The following is a 20558-nucleotide window of genomic DNA, read 5'->3' as shown; positions in this document are numbered from 1 at the left end:
TCCCCTCTAACAAAATGTTTCTCTTTCCCTTATCATATACACTATCGCCCTTTTTTGCCCATCGGAACCAAAAGAAGGTCTCAATTATGCATCTATCTCTTCTTTATAAATCCGATCTGTGTTCTATTAATCGAATGATCTAGACAAGGTCACACTTTCAAGATGTACAACACTGTATCATGACAAATATTTTTGAACGAAAAAAGATTGATTTTATTGAAATTTGTTCAGACAGCTGTATATGCCTTTCAGCGTTGTCTATTCGCCTTTCTTTTGATTTGGATGTTTAATTCAATTCATTGTAACAAGTGTCGAATTCAAATCAAAAATTCTTTCTTTTCAAATAATTTTTACGCAAGGTTGTTCTGAAAAGTTCAGTAATCAGATTTCTACATATTTACTTTTATTGTTACGAAAATAGTTGGTCTTTTTGGCCCTCTTCTCACAACATATTCATTAGTTTGTGAAGTAAAGACAAACATATAAACAAACATCGAGCCATATAACTTCATTAAATTTCCCAACTGGCTAAACGTAAACAAATTTTTTAAAGAATTTTCCCTTCAGTTTATCCCTTAGCAGGTTTTTTCTCATATATCTGTAATATACGAATCACTTTAAATTTTCTGTATCACAAGATATCTCCTTGTATTTGTATTGCCAAGTATTTTTCAAGTATCTTGTGCAAGACAATTCTTATCATTAGATAGAGGCAACTCGATTCTGAGCTAACGCAAGCATTGCACACAACGCATATACCGTCTGCACCCCTAGGAATTTATTCCAATGTTGGCCCTGAATAGACTAATTTGCTGGTTCGGATTAGCCGGGATTTAGTAAGAGATTTCCAGAAAATAAGTTCTAGCGTCAACTCATTATTTAGCTGCACCTCATCGAATGAAGTTTATTTATTCTCCTTTACCTCTCGCCCCTCTCACATAACATAAACGTTACGATTCAAGACTGATATATTCGTATCTCCTTCCCTTATTACTGTCAACAAACGTCAATGAAAATGAAAATATTTTTTATACACTTTTATTTAGAAATATGTAGGAAGGCCTTCAATTGAATTTTTTGTCGAGGAAACCCAGATCTACTAGAAAATCTTAACACCCCAAAAAATTTCATGCAGGTGGATGGAGGCTTTTTTTAGGTGTTAAGTGTCGGTCTGTCAATTTCCAAGTTGTATGATTGGCCGGTGTTTTCAGTCCAGGACCACTATCTTATTAACATGGTTCAATTCGGCTACTTCTTACCGAATAAGTAAATATTTAAAGAAACTTTACCTATTTTCTCATCATTGAATTTCTTTATCCTTGTGCTCAGGCGAAAGAGTTCCGCGCATTTTGGGGCGAGAAATCAGAATTGAGGCGTTTTCAAGATGGCAGTATCAACGAGGCGGTAGTTTGGCCATCATCCAATTCCAGCCAGAAAAAAATGGTCTGCAAACAGATCGTACAACATCTTCTTAAACTGTATGTAACTTATATCTTCATTTGTCTTGGAAAAATGAATGCTCTGAGGTATTATCAGACATCGGAGGACAAATGGACAAGCAAAGACATGCATAATCATTTGCTGACATTTGAGTTTCTTTTTTAACCGACTTTCACCGACCTACCAAAATATCCGTCCTTCTAAATAAGGAGTTATATAGCTCAAAAAATTAAGGTGCACCTTAAGAATCCGAGTTATAAAACTCAATTTAAGAAGCACTTAAGTTAGAATTAACTCGCAAAATTAAGAAAACTGAGTCATGACGTCATAATTCGGGTTTTCCAGGCCTCCTAAAAAGACTTAAAATTAATATCGTTTCTAAACTAATTTTGTGTTTTACCTTCTTTTCTACAAGGCATTGTGCAATCTATCCTTCATCCATCGATTACCATGGCAACTCGTTCGATTTCATTCTCTCTTCGAACACGTCATCGTTCGAGCACGCGTCAGCCAATCAGAAGAAAGCCACAATACCACGTGGTTGTGGTGAAGAAGAGAGCACTCACGTGATCAAAACATTCGAAGAATTGAGTCGTCAGCTACGTGGTTTGAGTGAATTACCTTTAGTCGTCAACAATATACATGCAGTGGACCCATTGCTTAGGATGACAGAGGTATATCTACTTTTACTTTAGCGCTTTCTATCGTATGGTTGCTTCTAGCATTTTCTTCTGATCCCTTGTAATACAATCTATCCAATTCTTTTTTTATCAAAACATATTTTTATCCATAAGTCAAATAAATTTTCTATTCCACCGACAGCCATTGACTGCTCGACAATACGAAGTCAAGGAGCAATCAAAAGGTCAAGATTTTCTGGTACCCAGTAACGCAAAAAGATCACCGCTTTGGTGTCCTGTAATAAAAGGTAACAGTGCACACCTTTACACACTTTTTTTCCTAAAATTCAGTAAAACAAAAATGCATGTGAAATAGTGCGCGTTTGGCAAAACAGAGGTTAGTGGATCTTAGCATAATCTATTTCAAAAAATGCCCGAGGGAAGAAAAGCTTGTCCTTGTACCGGTAGTAAATCTACAAAATAGTAGGTTTAATAATTTATCATGATATGCACCATTGCAATGTCTTCCACGGACCCAATAGCCCGGAGGCCACTTATAGCTTTTTGATAGACTGGATGGCGCTGATAAGTGGTCCGGCGTAATTTGGCAGGCTTCATTTTCTGGCTTTGCTTGAGGTGGTAGCAAATACATGCCACTAGATCCAGTGCCTTTTTGGAGAAAAACAAACAGAAAACCATGTCCAATAGACCAATTTTTTTCAAATTTTCGACGTATTTTAATGTTTTTTTTATAGTTTCATAAACTTTGATTGGGTTTTAGAATATAATTTATTCTTTTTTTGTTTTCATATAGTTTTTGAAAACGAAAGTGAAAAATTCCAATATGCTGATATATCTTCCAGTCTACTTCACTGGATCCAACAGCTAATTGGTTGAAAGTGACGTAAAATCAGTCATTTCGTCATTCACACCCAATCAGCTATTGGGTTCGTGATGTAATGTCAGAAGACATTGTAATGGTGCATATCATGAATTGAAAACAAAAGTAAAACAAAGGAAATCAGCACAGGCCACACAATTCCTTACAATTTTGCACACTTCAGTTGACTGTTAAATTCAATATTCAAGGGAACAAAAACTTTCTTCGAATTATAGAAAAATTCGGATTACGGGGAGTAATTTATACTACTTTCCAGTTGAGGAGACCGATGTTTCAGTTCGAATTATAGAAAGATTCGATCAAAAGAGTTTCAAATTGTAGAGAATTGACTGTATTTACACTAATTTTGTTCTTCAGCTTATATCAAGTTTGAAGGGAGCGGTCAATGGCCTGATAATTTAGAAGCAATCCAACACATACGCGCTGCTTTCCACATCAAAGTTGCAGAATGCATACGTCAGCAACTTCATTTCCCTGCAAAAGCGACTCCAAGGTGGATCGATGTGATGAAAGTGAGAGTTTTGACAAGATGATTTTATTCTTTATATTCTTTATAGTGTTGTGCAAAATCACGCAGTCCGGGTTCGATGCTACTATTTCTTTATTCAAAATGAAATTTCCATTCGGTTACTTTCCGAGAACGAAATTATATTTCAATACCCGATGGTCGTTACAGTCTCATCTTTATAACACGAACGCTTACATGGTATGGGTTAGAGGGTTTAAAAATCGTTTCTAAGGATTCCTGATTCAAAGGAGTAAAGGAAGTGAGTTCGATATTCCAGTATAAAAGAAATTCTAGTGTTTGAGAAATCTCGATCAATTCCAGGCAGGGTGTTAGGGTAGCATGACGATAGACTCTCCCACCTAACTGATTATTATATTCTCTTTCTCAAACCGCTGATCGCAGAATGATTGAGCAAAGCTCAAGTTGTAAACATTCGGTATAAAAGTCTTTTCTTCTATTTCGTTTTCAACTTCTAATTCTTTGACTTTTTTTTACAGAACGGCTACGTTTTTCGTTTGTCGGTCATCCATTACCGAGAAATGGTTTTACATAAAGAAAATGCAGCCTTGGGAAAATCAAAAACTTCCCATGACATCCAGGCTAAGAAGTTGGAAATGGAAATTGTGAAAAAGCCCCTCCATAACTCCCTCATTCACAGGCAAGTGTCTTTATAAGCCCTTAGTCTAAGTCATAATCTTAGGTTCGCAGGTTTTGCGATATTTTTTCTTCGAGAAAATTAAGAATTCATTTTACGGTTGGTGCTTAGAGAAATAGCTTTGAGAAATTTCATCATACGAATATCAAGGATGTTAGATATTTCAACATTCCAGTTTTGTTGTTTTAGTTTGAACGGTCAATTCGGTACATTTTCGCTGACGTGTCGCCTGGCGAAGAGGTGGATGAGTAGTCAGATGTTGTCCAATCATTTCTATGAAGAGTTGATCGAGTTGTTGGTCGCCTCCGTCTTTCTCTCACCAAACCCACCTAAGTAAGCAGACCAGCTCTCTCTCCTTTTTTGAGTATGCACTTTTCTTTATAAGAACACGAGGCTGAAAATTGCCCAAAGCCTAAGAACAATCTGAGCCTCGGATCATTTCAGAAATAATGATTTTAACATAATTTTAAACCCATTTCTAAGTAAAGAAACACGGCATATTAACTTAAGGGAAGAAATTTTCGCGGAAGAAATTTTCGCGGAATTTAATTTCGCGAATTTGGGCGTAATTCGCGAAATTAAATTCCGCAAAACACACCAAAGTTGTTAAATCGCGAAATTAAATTCCGCGAAATTCGATTTTTTTTCTTCTTCTTTTATTTTGTTGTTTTTGACCAGGTATTACCAAAAAAAGATGGACACAATTGATTTTTAAGCATTATAATGTGTATTTTTTATCAACTTTAAACGAATATAAACAACTCCGCGATGCTTAAAAGTTAATCTAAGTTGATAACTTCTTCTTAATCGTGACTCATTCGCGAAATTAAATTCCGCGAAACTTGCCATTTTGAAACTCTTATTCGCGAAATTAAATTCCGCGAAAATTTCTTCCCTTAAGAACATTTAAGCCTGAAAATTTCAAAAAAATTAAGAACAACCAAGCCTGACAAAAATTTTACAGGCTGTTATAAAAAAGCGTGTATTCTCTCCGCCTTTTATTATATGTCCGTCGATAAATTAAAGGTCAAAAACCTGTTTTTTTTAAGATGCTCTTCCATTTCAAGTCAATGCATTAAATTCATTTTATTCCAATTTTTCTTTGTATTAGTTCATCTCTTTGTGGATTTGTTCGATTCTTGGATCATATAGCGACCTTCGATTGGAATGCAAACCCTTTGATTGTCAACCTCAATAGCGAAATCAAAAGTAATTAGCAATATTTCATTTCATTCCTTTGAGTCTACATCGAGAGGTCCAGAGAGGCCTGAAATTTTCGTAATTTAAAGTCGCTTGTTTGATAATGAAATAGAAAACTGTTTGCTATTATTACACACCGAGTTTGTCCGTTTACAAGGAGACTTATGGTCTTATCTTAAGAGTATCGTAAAGAGGATCGTAAAGCAGAGTGTCCAATTCCACGTTAGAGAAGTTTCATGCTCTCTGTATAGATAAAATTTTCGCATGGACAGTATTTCGAATCGGCTTCTTTTTCACCCACATTAAAAAAAGAAATTTGGCGAATTTGGTAGACTGGAGTCGTTTATAATGCATGTAATACTAATAATACCAATACTAATAATAATAATACGGGATTTAGTTTGTATAAACGACTGGAAGAATCCGGTGTTCCAGCCTTATAGATACAGGGGCTAGCTACGCAGAAACTTGCGTAGCGAGAAAACAATTTATCAAGCAACAACAAACTCTCAAAACGAAATCAACGTAAATGAAAAACTTTCAATACACAAATCCACACATATTTTTTTTCTCAAGAATTATTTTGAGCAGGAAAAAATTATAATTACAATATTGACACTTTTCTTTTGTTTGGAGTTAGTGCACAAATGTTTCTAGACGACTAAAATTGTTCCATTCATTATTATTTTTTGCTTTATTTCTACTATGATGTATAAATTAGTCGTCTAGCTTGCTAGACTACGAATTTGGCGGATTTGGTCAAAATCAGCCAAATTACGTTCCCACCAAATTTAATTTTTTCCGTCATCCGCCAAATTAAATTCCCGTCAAAATTTCTTCCTATGTAATTTCTCTCAATTTCCTCGGACAAAATTTCTAATTAAAAGTTTTTTGCGAGGACTTAACTTCGCGAAAATTGCGAGAATTAATCGACGCGAAATTTGATCCACCAAAAGGTAGTACAGGTATATACACAAAACAATAAATTGAATTCTTTTAGGCGAAAGCATGGAAGCATTGAAAGAACGTTTCACAAACTCCAGAGATCATCTTCCACACATGGTTGTCATGACTCCCTATGATGTAGATGGTACCTTATGGACAAAACAACAACCCTCACCGCAGGTCAGAAATTTCGTTTAATAAAACTTGGTATTAACCTGTAGCTATGCTCCCTCGCAGAGACATTCAGAGATTTGCGTAAAAATGTCTGAGACACGGAATGTTGCCTGACCGTAACAAACCGAACTTCGCGTTATCTTTTTACTCAGCGAAGAAGAGTTTGGTACAGGCTAACTTGGTATATACTAATGAGTCATAAAAACTACTCATGAAATTGTTTGAAATGGAAAAACCTTGCGAATTTGAATCTATACATAATTTCATTTGTAGGTGGTGAAACGGTTATCGTTGCTCGCTCAAGCGGCTTTGGCACTAGTGGAAAGCGATGGTTTTGAATTTACACAACAAACTATAATGGTAGAGTACTTAGAGTTGATCTTTTTTTTGACTGTTTGAACTCGTTTGAACAAGACTCCTTCTCACTCAGTGAATTTTTTCATGGTATTTATCGCGGGTTGCTCATTACATCATTTTACTTATCGGAAATACCCGAAAAAATTTATGCTCCGTCTTTAGAAATTAAATAAAAGATAACAGATTGTCGAAGTGAAAAATTTGCTAATCCTTATACATGTCTTCTTTTCAGCAATTATTTCGTCCTTCCACAAAAGATTATGATATCGTTATTGAGTTGGATAAAAACCATGTGCCGAAACTACCTTTCATCCAATCTTCAAAAAGTGTCCACAAATCGTCTGATGTGAAATTAGCATCAATGGTGTCGAACAATGTATCGAATGAAGTCCTCCCTGTTGTCGACTTTGACCCTGCTCGCTCGTTCCTCGACCAATTACAGGTAAACCAATTTTTTGTCTTCAAAAACCTACAAGACGACTGATAGTCGAAAATTTCGCCTTTTGTACGATTATAAATAGATAAAATAAAGAATTAAAAGCCCGAGGTACAAGTCAGAATCGAAAATAGACGAAAAAATTACCCCTAGAGAGACATGCCTGGTAAAGTTCTGGTAAAGAGAGCAAAATAATCAATACAAATCTTTTTTATACTTACTAGTTATACTAGAACATAAGGTTCTAGCCTTAAGATTTCCGTTTTCTCAAAATTCATAAACACAAAATTATCTTCCCAACAAAATACTACTTTTAATTAAGAAAACCAAATAAAATCACCTCTAACAATCTTCTGTTCTATTTCAGAACAGGTAGACTCGATAGACTTGATCTACTTTAGTCAAAGAATCTGGCTCTGACTCTTTATGTTATACTGTTGACGAGAGGGGCAGATAATACCTGCAGACCCCTTCTATTAAGTGACATAACTATGAACTTTTTGTTGAAAAAATGTTTGTCTTTTCATATTTGAGACATTCATTGTCCTTTTTCTTTTGGAGTGATGTGGAGAATTCCCCCTAGTGACACACTGTCATATTGAATAGACCTTTTACTATCTAGTTAGGATGTCATGTTGAATAATTAAAATTCCAGCATCAAAACAATGATAAGAAACACGAACGTACACTTAATAAAATAATTATGCATTAATGTGTCAATTTTTTATAATGCTGGAGTTTTTAATTATTCAACATGGTATCCTAACTAGCAAAAGGTTAATGAATGAAAAACTCAAGCATCACAACATACCCCACAGTAAGTTAGTCTAATGTCTAACTTACTGTTGGGTACTCCCGGGGGGGGGGGGGGCAGCTGGGCAAAAGGACCGACGGGTATGTGCGGGCACTAAGGGTGTCTTTTTCAAGGCACCTCAAATGCACTGTAAGGGTCGGAAAAACTAGAGATGCGCTGTAAGGGTAGAAATTTCAGAAAATTCTTGAAAAATCTAGATATTTTGACCAAAAATGCTAGAATTTTGACCATTTTTTGCACGAAAGGGATCGAAAATTTGGGGGAAAATGCACTCTAAGGGTATGATTTTCACTGATTTTTGCTGCACTGTAAGGGTGCAATTTTAAAAGCCATTTTTTGGCCCGCACATACCGTCAGTCCGCAAACCCAGTGCCCCCCCCGGGGGTACTTTCTGTTTGAAAAAATAAGAAGCTCCAAATCGCTGATTTTTGGACCTACCTGGAGGTCCTATAAATTAACCTTTGTCCGTTCGTTCGTTCGTTCGTCCGTCCGTCTGTTACCAGCTTTTCTCGAGATTGGCTCATTAGTTTTTTCTGATTTCTGGCACAATGATGCAAAATAGTAATGCCCAAAATGTGACGGAGCCCGATTTTCGAAAAAAATTCATTTCCGGCCGAAAATGCCGGAAATATGCCGGAAAAACCCGTTTTTTAGCATTTTCTCGAGATTTCATCATTAGTATTTTCAGATTTTTTGCACAAAGATGCGTATTAGCAATGCCCAAAACATGGCCGAGTCCGATTTTTGAGAAAAATTCTTTTCCGGCCGAAAATGCCGGAAATATGCTGGAAATCGCCGTTATTGCAGATTTTCATCAGACTCTTTCCTTACATTTCGTTGTTTTTTCACACAAAAACATTATTAATAGCAATGTCCACGATCAAGCATGGTTCAATTGTCAATAAAACTGATTTTTGAAGCCGGAACTTTCTAAAAATCGCCGGAAATGCCGATTTTCGCCGGAAAAACGGTATTTCTTGAATTTCTTGAGCTGTACTTTTTATTTTTTCATGAAATTTTGCACACTGATGCAAAACGTCAATACCTAAATTGTGACGGAGCCCGATTTTCGAAAAAGATTCATTACCGGCTGAAAATGCCGGAAATATGCCGGAAAAACTTTTTTTTTGGCATTTTCTCAACATTTTATCATTAGTTTTTTCTGATTTTTTGCTCAAAGATGCGTATTAACAATGCCCAAAACATGGCCGAGTACGATTTTTGAGAAAAATTTTTTTCCGGCGGAAAATGCCTGAAATATGCTGGAAATCGCCGTTTTTCTGGGTTTTCATTGGACTTTTTCCTTATAATTGGTTGTTTTTTCATTCAAAAACATTATTAATAGCAATGCCCACCATCAAGTATGTTTCAATTTAAAATAAAATTGATTTTTGAAGCCGGAACTATTTAAAAATCGCCGGAACAGCCTATTTTCGCCGGAAAGACAGTAATTCTTGAATTTCTCGAGCTGTACTTTACATTTTTTTATGAAATTTTTCACACTGATGCAATATGACAATACCTAAAATGTGACGGAGCCCACTTTTCGCCGGAAAAACTGGTTTTTTGACATTTTCTCGAATTTGAATCTTTAGTTTTTTCTGATTTTTTGCAGAAAGATGCTCAAAAACATGGCTGAGTTTTTTTCCGGTTGAAAATGCCGGAAATCGCCGTTTTTGCAGATTTTCATTGGATTTTTTCCTTATATTTCTATGTTTTTCACACAAAAACATTATTGATAACAATGCTCACCATCAAGCATGATTCAATTGTCAATAAAACTGATTTTTGCTACCAGAACTTTCTATATTTATTTTTTCCCTACAACCCTCCCCTCTCCCCCCATCATCAATCAATGATGAATTTCTTGCGTTATGCATTTTCGCTAAACGCTATGTTTTCTGACCGATTCTTTTCATTTTTCTCCTCGCATTGCTATCTAACTTTCATCATCAGGTAGGTCCATTCAGCATCTAGCTTGTTACTACTTAATTCTTTCTTTAGCAGTCAGAGAAATAAAAGATCTTTTGTCAATACTCCTTTAGGCTAACACGACTGCCTATTGTACTTATTACGAAAGCTTAAATTTATGATACTTCTATGCTTCAGTAAATGCAAGTAAAGCCAGCAGGAAATTAGATATTACCTGATGTATAAGATTTGTTCATATTGGCTATGAAGTATAAGGGTTTTATTTCCGTCGTACAGAGTAAATAATTTCTGGCCTAAATGGCTGGAGTAATTTAATATGCAGAATTGGAGGTCGTAGGTTGACGCGTTTTCCCAAACAACTATCAGGCAAATCAACCTTCCTGTTATTCCTATCTTCAAAGAAGGTGACGGAATTAGATGAGGAGTGTCGACACAATGGACCTGCTTACGGTATCACACGAAAGCATATTTAGTATAAACACGTGTAACTAGATATTTTCTTATTATTGTTTTAATGCTGGATTCAGTGGAGTTATTAATTATATATTCGTTTGGGATAACGTGACAACCTATTGACTCAGTTCTGCATATCGAATTACTCCACCCATTCGGGCCAGAAATTACCGTGAAGTCCGGTAACTTGCATCAGTGGAGGGAAACTTGCCTAGCCAGCAAATGACTGACCAATCAAAGCAGCAAAACTTCAAAACAAATGGATTCACAGCACTACTCTACCATTTTTGTTTTGATTTAATTTTGTATTTTATTGACCAGCCGAGTCATTCATTCGAGGAATGTTTACAAATGCTTAGTTACTTTAACTATGCATTTTGCGGTCTCAAAACCGCATAGATTTTATCTTAGCAAGTGAGTCCATTTTTTGAATCTATTCGAGAATATTCTAGAAGTTTCTACGTTTCTACACTGTGTTAGTTATACTTTCGTTTTCTAATTTTTTTTCCGATGACACCAGCACCGCGAAAGGCTATCGTAATACTTTCGCTAGGCGAAATTAACAATCTACCATGGCTTTTACATAACACCCCTGTCTCACATCCCCGGTGGAACTTTTTTCCTCAGTGGGGATAAAAATTATTATTGAAATTCCAATAGGAATAGAAATTCTATTGTTCTAAGGTCACAAATTCCGGTAGGGATGGTTTTGGAAAGCCATTTTTAAACATTGAATTTCGGATGGGGATGGAATCAAAGTAAATTTCCCAGTGGGGCTGGAATTCCAGGGTATTTTTCCACCGGGGACGAAATCTTTGCCGAATTTTCCAGTAGGGATTCATAATCTATCGGATTGGATATTCTCTTTCTTAGAAAAATATTTAGAGGCGGCTTTCTAATAGAAAGTTTGTATTTGCCCTAATAACGACAAGATTCAGCTTGTAAGTTTGTGATGAGATGTACTCGTGTACGCTCCGTAAATTTGTTAATTTGCTTTTCCCTATAGGAACTTTTCAATGATACCGCTATGTTCTTTTGCGATCAATACGGGGGAAGTCAAATTGGTGTGGTGTGGAAACGAAACAAACTCGCTGCTCAACCTTTCAAAGTAAGACTTCCCGTGTTCTCTTCTCTCTGGTTTGTTTTTGAAAGTCCCTTTGAAACGAGCTTACTTCTAAGGGATAACATGTCCCTTTTAATTTCAAATTAGCATGAGCTTCTTTTATAATAGCGAGTTTATGTATTCGAGATAAATCGATGGGGACGGTATAATGCATAGTTGACATATCTCCAAAATCACCGTCCACTTTGCTCGACGACGGTAAAAACACCAAAATACCGTCGTCTGTTTAGGTGAGCAAAGGCGATATAGAGCCGTACATCAACTATCGACTTTGTTTTGTATCATTTCACGTACCTTCGCCCTCGATATCCTTCGATACATAAACTCGGTAATGTCAGTGACTGCGGAACGTCAATATTTTCTTGTCGTGACATTGCATATTAATGTTGTGTTGTTGTCAAAACCAAAATAATGACAATTATGGACATTTCTTTAGATAATGAACGCAAAATACAAACATGTCGAAGAAGATGTCGCACAAAAGAAAAAGAAAAAACAGAAAGCTAAAGATACAAAGGTCACAACCCTTTTTCCTATTATAGACGAAGTCCCTGATTTCCTAATGGTATTATAATTTCTAGGGGCGTAAGAAGAGATAATGTCTAAGGGCGTAAGAAGAGATAATGTCTAAGGCTGTAAGAAGAGATAATGTCTAAGGCTGTAAGAAGAGATAACGTAGCCTAAACTTATTCTCCAGTTTCGCGAAGAAGGAGCTTCATGCTCTCTGAGAGATAGGATAAATAACCTTTCTGAACCTAGTAGCACAACAATTAGTCACGCATGCGCGGGAAGAAAAACATATTATTTTGATGTATTTTTTTTACAATAACGGATTGTTAGTTTCTTGAATATTTCAAGTCAACAATAATCTCTACAAAATTACAAATCATTTCTATAGTGCTTATACGATTATGATTTCATGGATGTCATTTCTTTCTTTCCTCAGATCACAACAAACGAAGAAACAATGCTAAAAACGAACACTAAAGCCATCATCCAAGACTTTTCAATCCTGGGTCAAGGTTTAGTAAAGAATATACAAGTAGTGAATCAAGTGTAAAAATGTTTTCCTAGTAAACTTTGCAAATCTTTATCTCGTTTTTACTTTTTTTAAACAAATGACAGCGTTATTTACTGCCTTTTTTTTAAACCTTTTGTAAATCCTAAGGATATTTTCTATGTTGATTTTCTTTACAATTTACAAATAGAGTTTTGACAAATGTGATGTGATGACATAAACATGAAGAGACAATAGCATGTGCCAATAAGTAGCAAAATTATAAAAATAAATGAATAAATTTAAATAAAAAGAATAAAAGGTAATCATAAATTACTGTATTACAATATTTACAACGATTTTAGTTGTTCACCACAACTTACTGATCATGTGTCGCGTCTTTCACACATGCACTTTCGTCGAAATTAAAAAAAGGCACTAAGTATCACAAAATAAGATTTTTTAACGCGAAGTGGCTTCTTTTTTTCAATGGAAAGGTTTTTCGTCATTTTTGTTATGGTTCTTCCAACGTCGTTTACATCGCATGTTTAGTTGATGTTTCGGTTCGGAACTATCGGAGTTGCTGAGTCTGAGGGCTGATTCAAGCTTCTGCGGACTTGGGCTGAAGCTCAGTTGCGGAGGGTGTAACCTAAAATGAAAGTAAAAGAAGAAATTATGTAAGGATCTTTTTATGTACTATATTATTCTTTTTCATGCAGTTTTGTATGTTGATTTCTTTAAAATGACTGCTTTTACGTGGTTGTTTTGCTTTTTGTGATTGATGGTTTTTGATGTTGTTGGTTGTTATGGATTCCTCGCCACGCGGTATGAACTAATATGCGAGATGAGCAAAAGGAATCAGAGTTATAGAGTCTCGAGTATAGTTACCTTTTGTTTCTTTTTGATGACAAAGATGTAAACGACGACAACGACCACCACAATGATTGCCAATAGCAACAAAACGATCAACAGAATCAACCATGTGGTATCTTCATCTTCTTCAGTGGAGGACCCGCCACCGTTCTGTGTGTTGTGGTAATTCGTTGAACCTGAGTAAGGAGTCATTGACGTGGTGTCTGTCCCGTCGCCTCGGTACATATAATTTCCGCTGACTGGCTGCAATGTCTGTGATGTCCCGTTGGATGTGGTGATCGTTATTTGCAGTTGATCCGCTTCTGCTTTGGTGTACAGAACATCGAAGGCTGCATCAGTCTCTGATGGTGTTAAGAATACCTCAAAAGTGACTTTGATACTACCTTCTGAGACATTACAAGCAGTCAACGGGACGCCTATTTGATCTTCTGTTTCATTACAAACAGCAGTTTTAAGTGCATCGAATCCCATTTCATCGACCCAAGCGTTGTAATTGGCATCGAGGTATACACTGCCTCTTGATACTTCTTTTGCTGGTTCGGTTGTTGCGTCTCCATCAGCTTCAGTAAGTTGGGCACTTGTAGATTCAGTGACAGTAACCTCAGTAGTTATCATCTCCGTTGTATTGAAAGCGCTTCCACTCTGTGTCGGATCCACATCGCCGCCATTATCCGCCATGGTTGTAGTAGCATTGTCCCCGCCGCCACTTGTATCGGGGGCCTCAGTAACAGTAGAGTTTGAGTTACTTCCGCCAGAGTTATCACCTCCGTCTACTGTTGAATTACCCCCAGTTGGATTCTCCGTATAGCCTCCATAATCAGTTGAGTTGGTACCATTGGTAGGAGGATTAGTTGAACCCCCTCCATTTGAAGGGTCGGTTGAGTTACTTCCAGAGTCACCGGAATCAGTGACGCCAGGGTCAGAGGCTTCTGTTGTTGTGGCAACCGGGACACATCGACTCACTGTGGTATAAGTGACGTTTGATGATGTACCATTGGAAGAGACAGTATCATTGGAAGAGATAGTATCATTGGAAGAGATAGTACCATTGGAAGAGACAGTATCATTGGAAGAGACAGCGATGGTGAAGTTCTGCCAGACACAGGGTGTTGCGGTGGTTTCTGCGGGTTGTTGTGGAGCTTGTGTGGTTGTGGAGACAGTGTCATTACCAGTGCTGTTGGTGGCACCCTCAACGCAACACGTATATAACACCAAACTAAAAGCTATATGAAAAGATAGCAGTCATTTAAATTGGCGTTGACGACTAAAAACCTGAATATTATTCCAGTTATGTATAAAATTTAACAGGTCCCTACTCCTAAGTTTTCTAAATCAACCTTTATTTCGCCCGTCTTAAAATCCAAAACTACGTGATACCAACCCAGCAGGCACACAACGTTGTTTCAACGTTTATCTAACGTTCACAACGTCCATATATCGTTAGATGAACGTTAAAACAACATTATGTGCCGCCTGGGAACTTGTGCTTTTAGGTCGAAAAAATCTGATGCCCGCCCCGGGTATCACTCACACCGGGACAATATTTTTGGCTGATTTTCCGACTAAGGAGGGACATCTACCGGGACCCTTCATCAGGCTAATTAAAAATAGAAATGATGAATGAGTTGGAGTAAAAGGTTGAAACTGTTATACATAAAAAAAGCTTACCAAAAGTGTAAAACAAGCGAGAAGTCAGATTCATCTTGGACTATTTTTCTCTAAACCGATTTTCAAACGTTCAAATCGTAAATGAAAAAAGTATGAATTTTTTTTCTCGATATTTTTCATTTTTTTAATAATGTATCGAAAAGTTAAAAAAAGATTTTTTGTTATACGGTCACTATGCCTCCTGGAGCTAAAGCTATTCATCCATTTCATTTTTTTCACACAAGCATTCACCCTCAATCCGTTGAACTGTCATGCCGCAAATTCAAACAAATAAATAAATAGAAATGACTTACCTTTGGGAACGAGGTTAGTTTCCCATGACAACTACCAAAACAATCCGTCTTGTTTTTCTCATCAGAATTTCAACATCTTTTTTGAAAAACTATTTTATGAATGAATGTAATCCATATTTAAACTGGAAAATATTTAATTGATTGAGACACGCGAATTTGATTGACTTTTTTAAATTGTTTTTTAAATTCTCATCTTGCACTATTTCAACTAAGTACCTGCACGCTTTTTTATATGAATTTGCTCTTTAAGAATATTCATATATTCGTGATAAAATTGGCTAAAAAGTTACGATTATGCTAATAAACATATCATGAAATTTTATACTAATACCGTAAGAATATTTTAGGATGATTCCCCCCAGAATTCAAGAATTTCCACGATGAAATGGAAATGGAACATTCTTATAAAATAACCGTTCAATGATCGAGAATACATATTTCCTGAATTTATGTTATTTCATGCCTTAAGTCACGCTTTTAAGCGGTAACATCAAATTCCCGCCAAAGTTTCTTCAGAAGAAAACGTTCGGTTTTGCGTAAGAAGTCCGTATCTCAAACACTTTATTCCATAATGGTGGCTAGTTAATTTTTAATAGTCTGTTTGGTGTAATCAAGGAAAAAAACTTATTGTTGACGCCCTCTAATTCGACGTTCTACTATTCGATAGGCTCCCTTATTCGATAATATTGAAAGTCCCCGTCAACAGGAAACTCTCATAAACGACGCTCCTTTATTCGATAAGGCCCCTTATTCGATGAAAATCCAATTCTCTTTGAAGATCGAATTAAAGAGCGTCAACTGTATTTGTAAAAGACTTCTGACTTTGCATTAAAAGCCTTTTTGAGCAAAATTAAGAATAACTTTCTTCCCTTCTCGTGTTGTGCGAACACAAATTTTGAGAATGAGTAGTCTTTAGTATCGTTAACCATATTTCTAAGTTTGACTTTTCATAAATATTTGGATAAAATATCGTTAAAAAGTGTATTGTGACCTATTCCCGATTTCTAAATGTTCGAAGAGACGGAGGGGGAGATTTTCTTCGAGGGTACCAACTAAAAAGACTTTTTCTACCAAATTTTCGAATTGGGCCAACGATTTCATCTATTCTTTTTTGGGGGACTTAAAAATCAACCAACGCATGACAAGGTAGAAATATTACATTATCATTTTCATATATTTTTATCTCTACTCATAAAAATACTCTTTATGTACAAAATATTTACTAAAATTAATCTTAAAACAGTTCTTATCACACATTTGAAGAATCCCTTGATGGTGGAAGAGGGCGCTTCGGGCGTCCTGGGGGCGGTGGCCGAGCAGGTAGTTCTTTGTTAGGGCTACTACTTTGAGGACTAGAATCATCATCACTATCATTATCCTCTTCATTGGTATTATCCATTTCGTCATCGTTATTTTCATTTTCATCTTGATTATCATCACTTGCGCCCGAGGATGGTGGGTTTTCCGCCCCTCCGCCATTTGAACGGTATGTTTCCATTTCAGTTCCATCTTCATCATAAATAGTTCGCCCCTCGTCACCCTCTTTCATCTCGTCGATAAGATGTCGTAAGGAGTTCTGACTTTCAAACAAGAATCGAATACGACTCGTCGCGTCCACATCAACTGTCGATATTTCGTCATCTTCGAATTTCCATTCTCTGTCGGTTCCATACAAATATTGTATCTGACTCAGCCCCTGCCATTGTTCATTTACATGAACTTCATCATCGTTAAAATTGGAGCCAAAGTTGATTCGACCCAATGTTGCTTCACTCTTCAATTCTGTAAATAAAGGAATTAATTAGATCATTTGCAAACATCCGTGCGCCACCTACATCGAATTGAGCGTGTATCACTTTTCGCCTCTTTGAAAACTGCTAAGCGTTCTACCCCACTCCTATTGCTAACCAATTGTTCAGAAATGATTAGAATCTAGAATCTTTCCTATTATACTTTGAGAAATAAATCACCCTTACCGTTGTCAAAAGTGTCGTTTGTCTCTGCTGATAAGGATGTTGCCCCTCTGCTTGCTTCTTCGTCAGGCTGCTGAAAATAATCGAAACAGATCTTGTTAATTGTTACTTAATACTCAATTTAGATATTTATGCCCTTGATTATGTATTAAAAAGGCTAGAATATACCTCTTGCCGTTTATTTTGTGTGTGCTTTGCATGGAGCATTCGTTATAAAAAGACATAATGGATAATATTGAGATCAGATAAGACACTTCTGATATTGTCAGTTCAACATCAGCTCGTTCTTGATATATAAAAGATATTTACAAACCTTCTCATCGGTGATAGTTTTTCGTTTTCTGATCATCCACAATAAAATGAGGACCAGAATGATGATTAGGATGATGATAATGATTAAGATAACGATTGCGATCAAAGAACCGTCATCATCGTCGTCATCTCCGTCGGTGTCGGTATTTGCCGATATCACAGGTGATGGTGTGTTTTGCTGATTGGATGATGCTGTTTGCATGACACTGTCTATCAAGACCGATCCTGGTTTTGTTGTCAACCGATAGCCACCGATCATGACTTGGAAGAGATCGTCTTTAACCATCATATTCAACTTACGAACGGTGTGGTTGGCGAAGAAGGCTGTTTGATTCATAATGAACGTCACTTTGATACTGCCTTCACTGATAGAACAATTATGGAAATCCTTCTCAGGTATATTCAACTCGTCTCGACAATTCTCACAAATGGCCTGTTCAGCTGCATCTTTCCCACCTGCTTTAATGATGGTAGACGAGTAATCGTCAACAAATTTGAATATGATATTGTTTGCGAAGATTACAGGCTCCGGTGTTGTTGTATTCGTTGAGGTTGTAATGGTAAGAGTCGAGTCTTCTGGAGGAGAAGTGATAGTAGTTGATTGAGGGGAAGTGGTTGTGGTTGGAGGAGAGATGGTTGTAGTGGTCGTAGTTGGAGGAGGGGAAGTGGTCGTAGTTGGAGGAGGGGTAGTGGTTGTGGTTGTAGTTGGAGGAAGTGTAGTGGTTGTAGTTGGAGGAAGGGTAGTGGTTGTAGTTGTAGTTGGAGGAGGGGTAGTGGTTGTAGTTGTAGTTGGAGGAAGGGCAGTGGTTGTGGTCGTAGTTGGGGGAGGTGTAGTGGTTGTAGTTGTAGTTGTAGTTGGAGAAGGGGTAGTGGTCGTAGTTGCAGTTGGAGGAGGGGTAGTAGTTGTAGTTGGATGAGGGGTAGTAGTTGTAGTTGGAGGAGTGGTAGTGGTTGTAGGGGGGTAAGTGTGGTAAGGGAGGGGTAGTTGTTTGTAGTTTGGAGGAGGGGTTGATTGGGGTAGTGGTTGTGTTTTGAGGAGGGGTAGTTGTGGTTGGAGGTGGGTGTGGTACTTGGAGGAGGGGTAGGTTGGTGTGGTTTTTGTGTTGAGGGTAGTGGAGGAGTGTTGTGGTTGGAGGGGGTGGTGTGGTTTTTGTTGTTTGCGGGGTCGTGGTTGTAGTTGGAGGAAGGGGTCGTGGTTTGTGGTTGGAGGCGGGGTGGTTTTGTGGTTTGGGGGGTCGTGTTGTGTTGTTGTCGTCGTCACAGGAGAAGTAGTAGTTGTATTGAGAGAGTTGGTAGTGTTTGCAGGCGAAAGAGTAGTGCTCTGAGCTTCTGAAGGTAATGAAATCGAGCATATCAAAAGCAGCGTCAATAATAGACCTTCCATGGTCGTCTGAAAATTAAAACGAAACAAAAATAATTCATTAGAAGTTTCTTTGATCATCAAATCATTTTCACTTCTTGCACGAGATTGCTGTAATCAGTTGTAAAGATAAAACTCAAATCAGTACTTACTGGATATTCTTGTAACCTTCTTGTTAACCTTCTTGTGTCTTTGTCTGATTTAAAATGACATTATGTTTCAGGCAAGTTCATTGAAAGACTTTTGGGTCATTGTATCTGAATGAAATTTCATTTACTTCCTTTGCAACATCAATTATTCAACAGCTTTTTCGTGATGGTTTATTTTGGACTCCTTGGTGATATCTTTCTCCCTACTGTCACAATTCAACGACGATTCAATCGACATTTATTTAAATCGATAAAAAAAGAACATTGTGTCACTCGATTCTTTAGTTGGCGGGGTCAACTTTGAGAGACTTACTTTTTCATTACAAACCTCTGGTTATTTCTTTAAAATGCTGAGTTAGGCTTACTTTTGGTTAAAAAAAGTATTTTTCAGGAAAAATGATTCAAATCTTGAAATTATTAAATGATACCCTATTCTCAGGTTTTGATTCCTGTAGGTGAGGGGATACTGGTATGGCCAAGCCAAAGAAAATCGACCCTTTGAGAGACTGAATTTCGGAAATTTTGCTCGTTTTTACGAACCTTTCAGGGAGTTTTCCCAAGTGTTCAGCCAAAACTTTCAAAATTTAATCTAATAGACCAGCGGCCGAGGCAGTGGATTGTGTCACTTCGTAGGGCACCCCTTAGATCAGGGCAAATTTTTGATATTATGCTCCTAATAGGATGTAGAATTGACAAAAAAAATTTGCCCTTCGAATCTCCCGCAGTTTTCGAGTGAATCGATTTTTAGTTAATCGATAGAACTTATCTAGATCTCGAGACATTTTGGTTTAAATATCGAAAATTATCGATATTTTTTTGCTGAGTCAGCAGTTTTTCAGCATATTTATCCACCTTAAAAATGAATTATCTCGAGATCTATACATTGAAAGTTGACAAACCATACCATTTCTGGATACTACTAATTCAGGGCTATCCAGCTGTGGAAATGATTTTTTCTGAAAATGGTCCTAGGAAAATGCTGACGTCATCGGAAAACGGCAAAAACGTCGATTTTTCGCCTTAAAAATGCCATTTCTCGGCACCAGGTGGTCGAAACTAAACAATTAACCCCATTTTCTATATCTACTTTTCACGCTGAATCCGATGGTAGTCTCAGATATTTGATTTTCAAACTTCGAAAAAACCGTTAGTAAAAAACCCTTGATAAGTTCTATCGATTAACTAAAAATCGATTCACTCGAAAACTGCAGGAGATTCGAAGGCCAAATTTTTTTTGTCAATTCTACACCCTATTAGGAGCATAATATCAAAAATTTGCCTTGATCTAAGGGGTGCCCTACGAAAAACCATTTTTAAGGCCTTTTTTGAATCTCGGACGCTGGTCTATAAATTACGAGAATTCGTGACCCTTTAA

At 36.9% G+C, this 20558-nt stretch overlaps 3 protein-coding genes across 4 annotated transcripts in view; 1 reads left to right on the top strand and 2 right to left on the bottom strand.

Annotated features, from left to right (window-relative positions):
* The window catches only part of LOC136814446 (nucleolar protein 6-like), a 39006-nt gene extending 26147 nt beyond the window's left edge, over nucleotides 1-12859 (top strand). The window contains exons 14-26 of one of the 2 annotated variants that reach the window (XM_067070994.1): nucleotides 1330-1478; nucleotides 1856-2114; nucleotides 2263-2368; nucleotides 3319-3473; nucleotides 3967-4127; nucleotides 4314-4457; nucleotides 5236-5333; nucleotides 6325-6449; nucleotides 6717-6803; nucleotides 7033-7242; nucleotides 11442-11543; nucleotides 11995-12075; nucleotides 12505-12859. In XM_067070994.1, coding sequence (XP_066927095.1) covers nucleotides 1330-1478; nucleotides 1856-2114; nucleotides 2263-2368; nucleotides 3319-3473; nucleotides 3967-4127; nucleotides 4314-4457; nucleotides 5236-5333; nucleotides 6325-6449; nucleotides 6717-6803; nucleotides 7033-7242; nucleotides 11442-11543; nucleotides 11995-12075; nucleotides 12505-12618 — 1791 coding nt within the window. In that variant the 3' untranslated portion in view covers nucleotides 12619-12859. The remainder of the gene's footprint in view (nucleotides 1-1329; nucleotides 1479-1855; nucleotides 2115-2262; nucleotides 2369-3318; nucleotides 3474-3966; nucleotides 4128-4313; nucleotides 4458-5235; nucleotides 5334-6324; nucleotides 6450-6716; nucleotides 6804-7032; nucleotides 7243-11441; nucleotides 11544-11994; nucleotides 12076-12504) is intronic. The other variant, XM_067070995.1, reaches the window with a different exon arrangement.
* Nucleotides 12860-13079: 220 nt separating this feature from the next.
* Nucleotides 13080-15206, bottom strand: LOC136814461 (mucin-21-like). Its single transcript, XM_067071013.1, has 3 exons — nucleotides 15097-15206; nucleotides 13444-14651; nucleotides 13080-13204 (listed from the first exon to the last, which is right to left on the bottom strand). Exons 1-3 carry the CDS (start codon nucleotides 15128-15130, stop codon nucleotides 13157-13159), a joined length of 1290 nt encoding a protein of 429 aa, XP_066927114.1. The 5' UTR covers nucleotides 15131-15206; the 3' UTR covers nucleotides 13080-13156.
* A 1364-nt stretch (nucleotides 15207-16570) lies between these two features.
* On the bottom strand, nucleotides 16571-19421 carry LOC136814513 (uncharacterized). The gene is made up of 4 exons (XM_067071069.1): nucleotides 19338-19421; nucleotides 17676-19064; nucleotides 17366-17435; nucleotides 16571-17171 (listed from the first exon to the last, which is right to left on the bottom strand). Exons 1-4 carry the CDS (start codon nucleotides 19419-19421, stop codon nucleotides 16639-16641), a joined length of 2076 nt encoding a protein of 691 aa, XP_066927170.1. The 3' UTR covers nucleotides 16571-16638.
* Nucleotides 19422-20558: the final 1137 nt, after the last annotated feature.

This window comes from Clytia hemisphaerica, unplaced genomic scaffold (genome assembly GCF_902728285.1).
Source record: "Clytia hemisphaerica strain Z4C2 unplaced genomic scaffold, Clytia hemisphaerica genome assembly, whole genome shotgun sequence".
In the NCBI taxonomy this organism is placed as follows: Eukaryota; Metazoa; Cnidaria; class Hydrozoa; order Leptothecata; family Clytiidae; genus Clytia; species Clytia hemisphaerica.
Note: the sequence above shows the minus strand (reverse complement) of the source record. Positions and strands in the feature narration are given on the sequence as shown.

What these genes read in the sequence shown, in the direction of transcription:
- LOC136814513 (XM_067071069.1), bottom strand. Translation starts at nt 19,421, where the DNA reads ATGTCGATTGAATCGTCGTTGAATTGTGACAGTAGGGAGAAAGATATC. An exon ending in TAAACCATCACGAAAAAGCT is followed by an intron (nt 19,065 to 19,337) that starts GTTGAATAATTG and finishes TTTAATTTTCAG; the next exon opens with ACGACCATGGAAGGTCTATT. An exon ending in AAACGACACTTTTGACAACG is followed by an intron (nt 17,172 to 17,365) that starts GTAAGGGTGATT and finishes CTTTATTTACAG; the next exon opens with AATTGAAGAGTGAAGCAACA.
- LOC136814461 (XM_067071013.1), bottom strand. Translation starts at nt 15,130, where the DNA reads ATGAATCTGACTTCTCGCTTGTTTTACACTTTTG. An exon ending in TCGCTTGTTTTACACTTTTG is followed by an intron (nt 14,652 to 15,096) that starts GTAAGCTTTTTT and finishes CTTTTCATATAG; the next exon opens with CTTTTAGTTTGGTGTTATAT. An exon ending in TCATCAAAAAGAAACAAAAG is followed by an intron (nt 13,205 to 13,443) that starts GTAACTATACTC and finishes CTTTCATTTTAG; the next exon opens with GTTACACCCTCCGCAACTGA.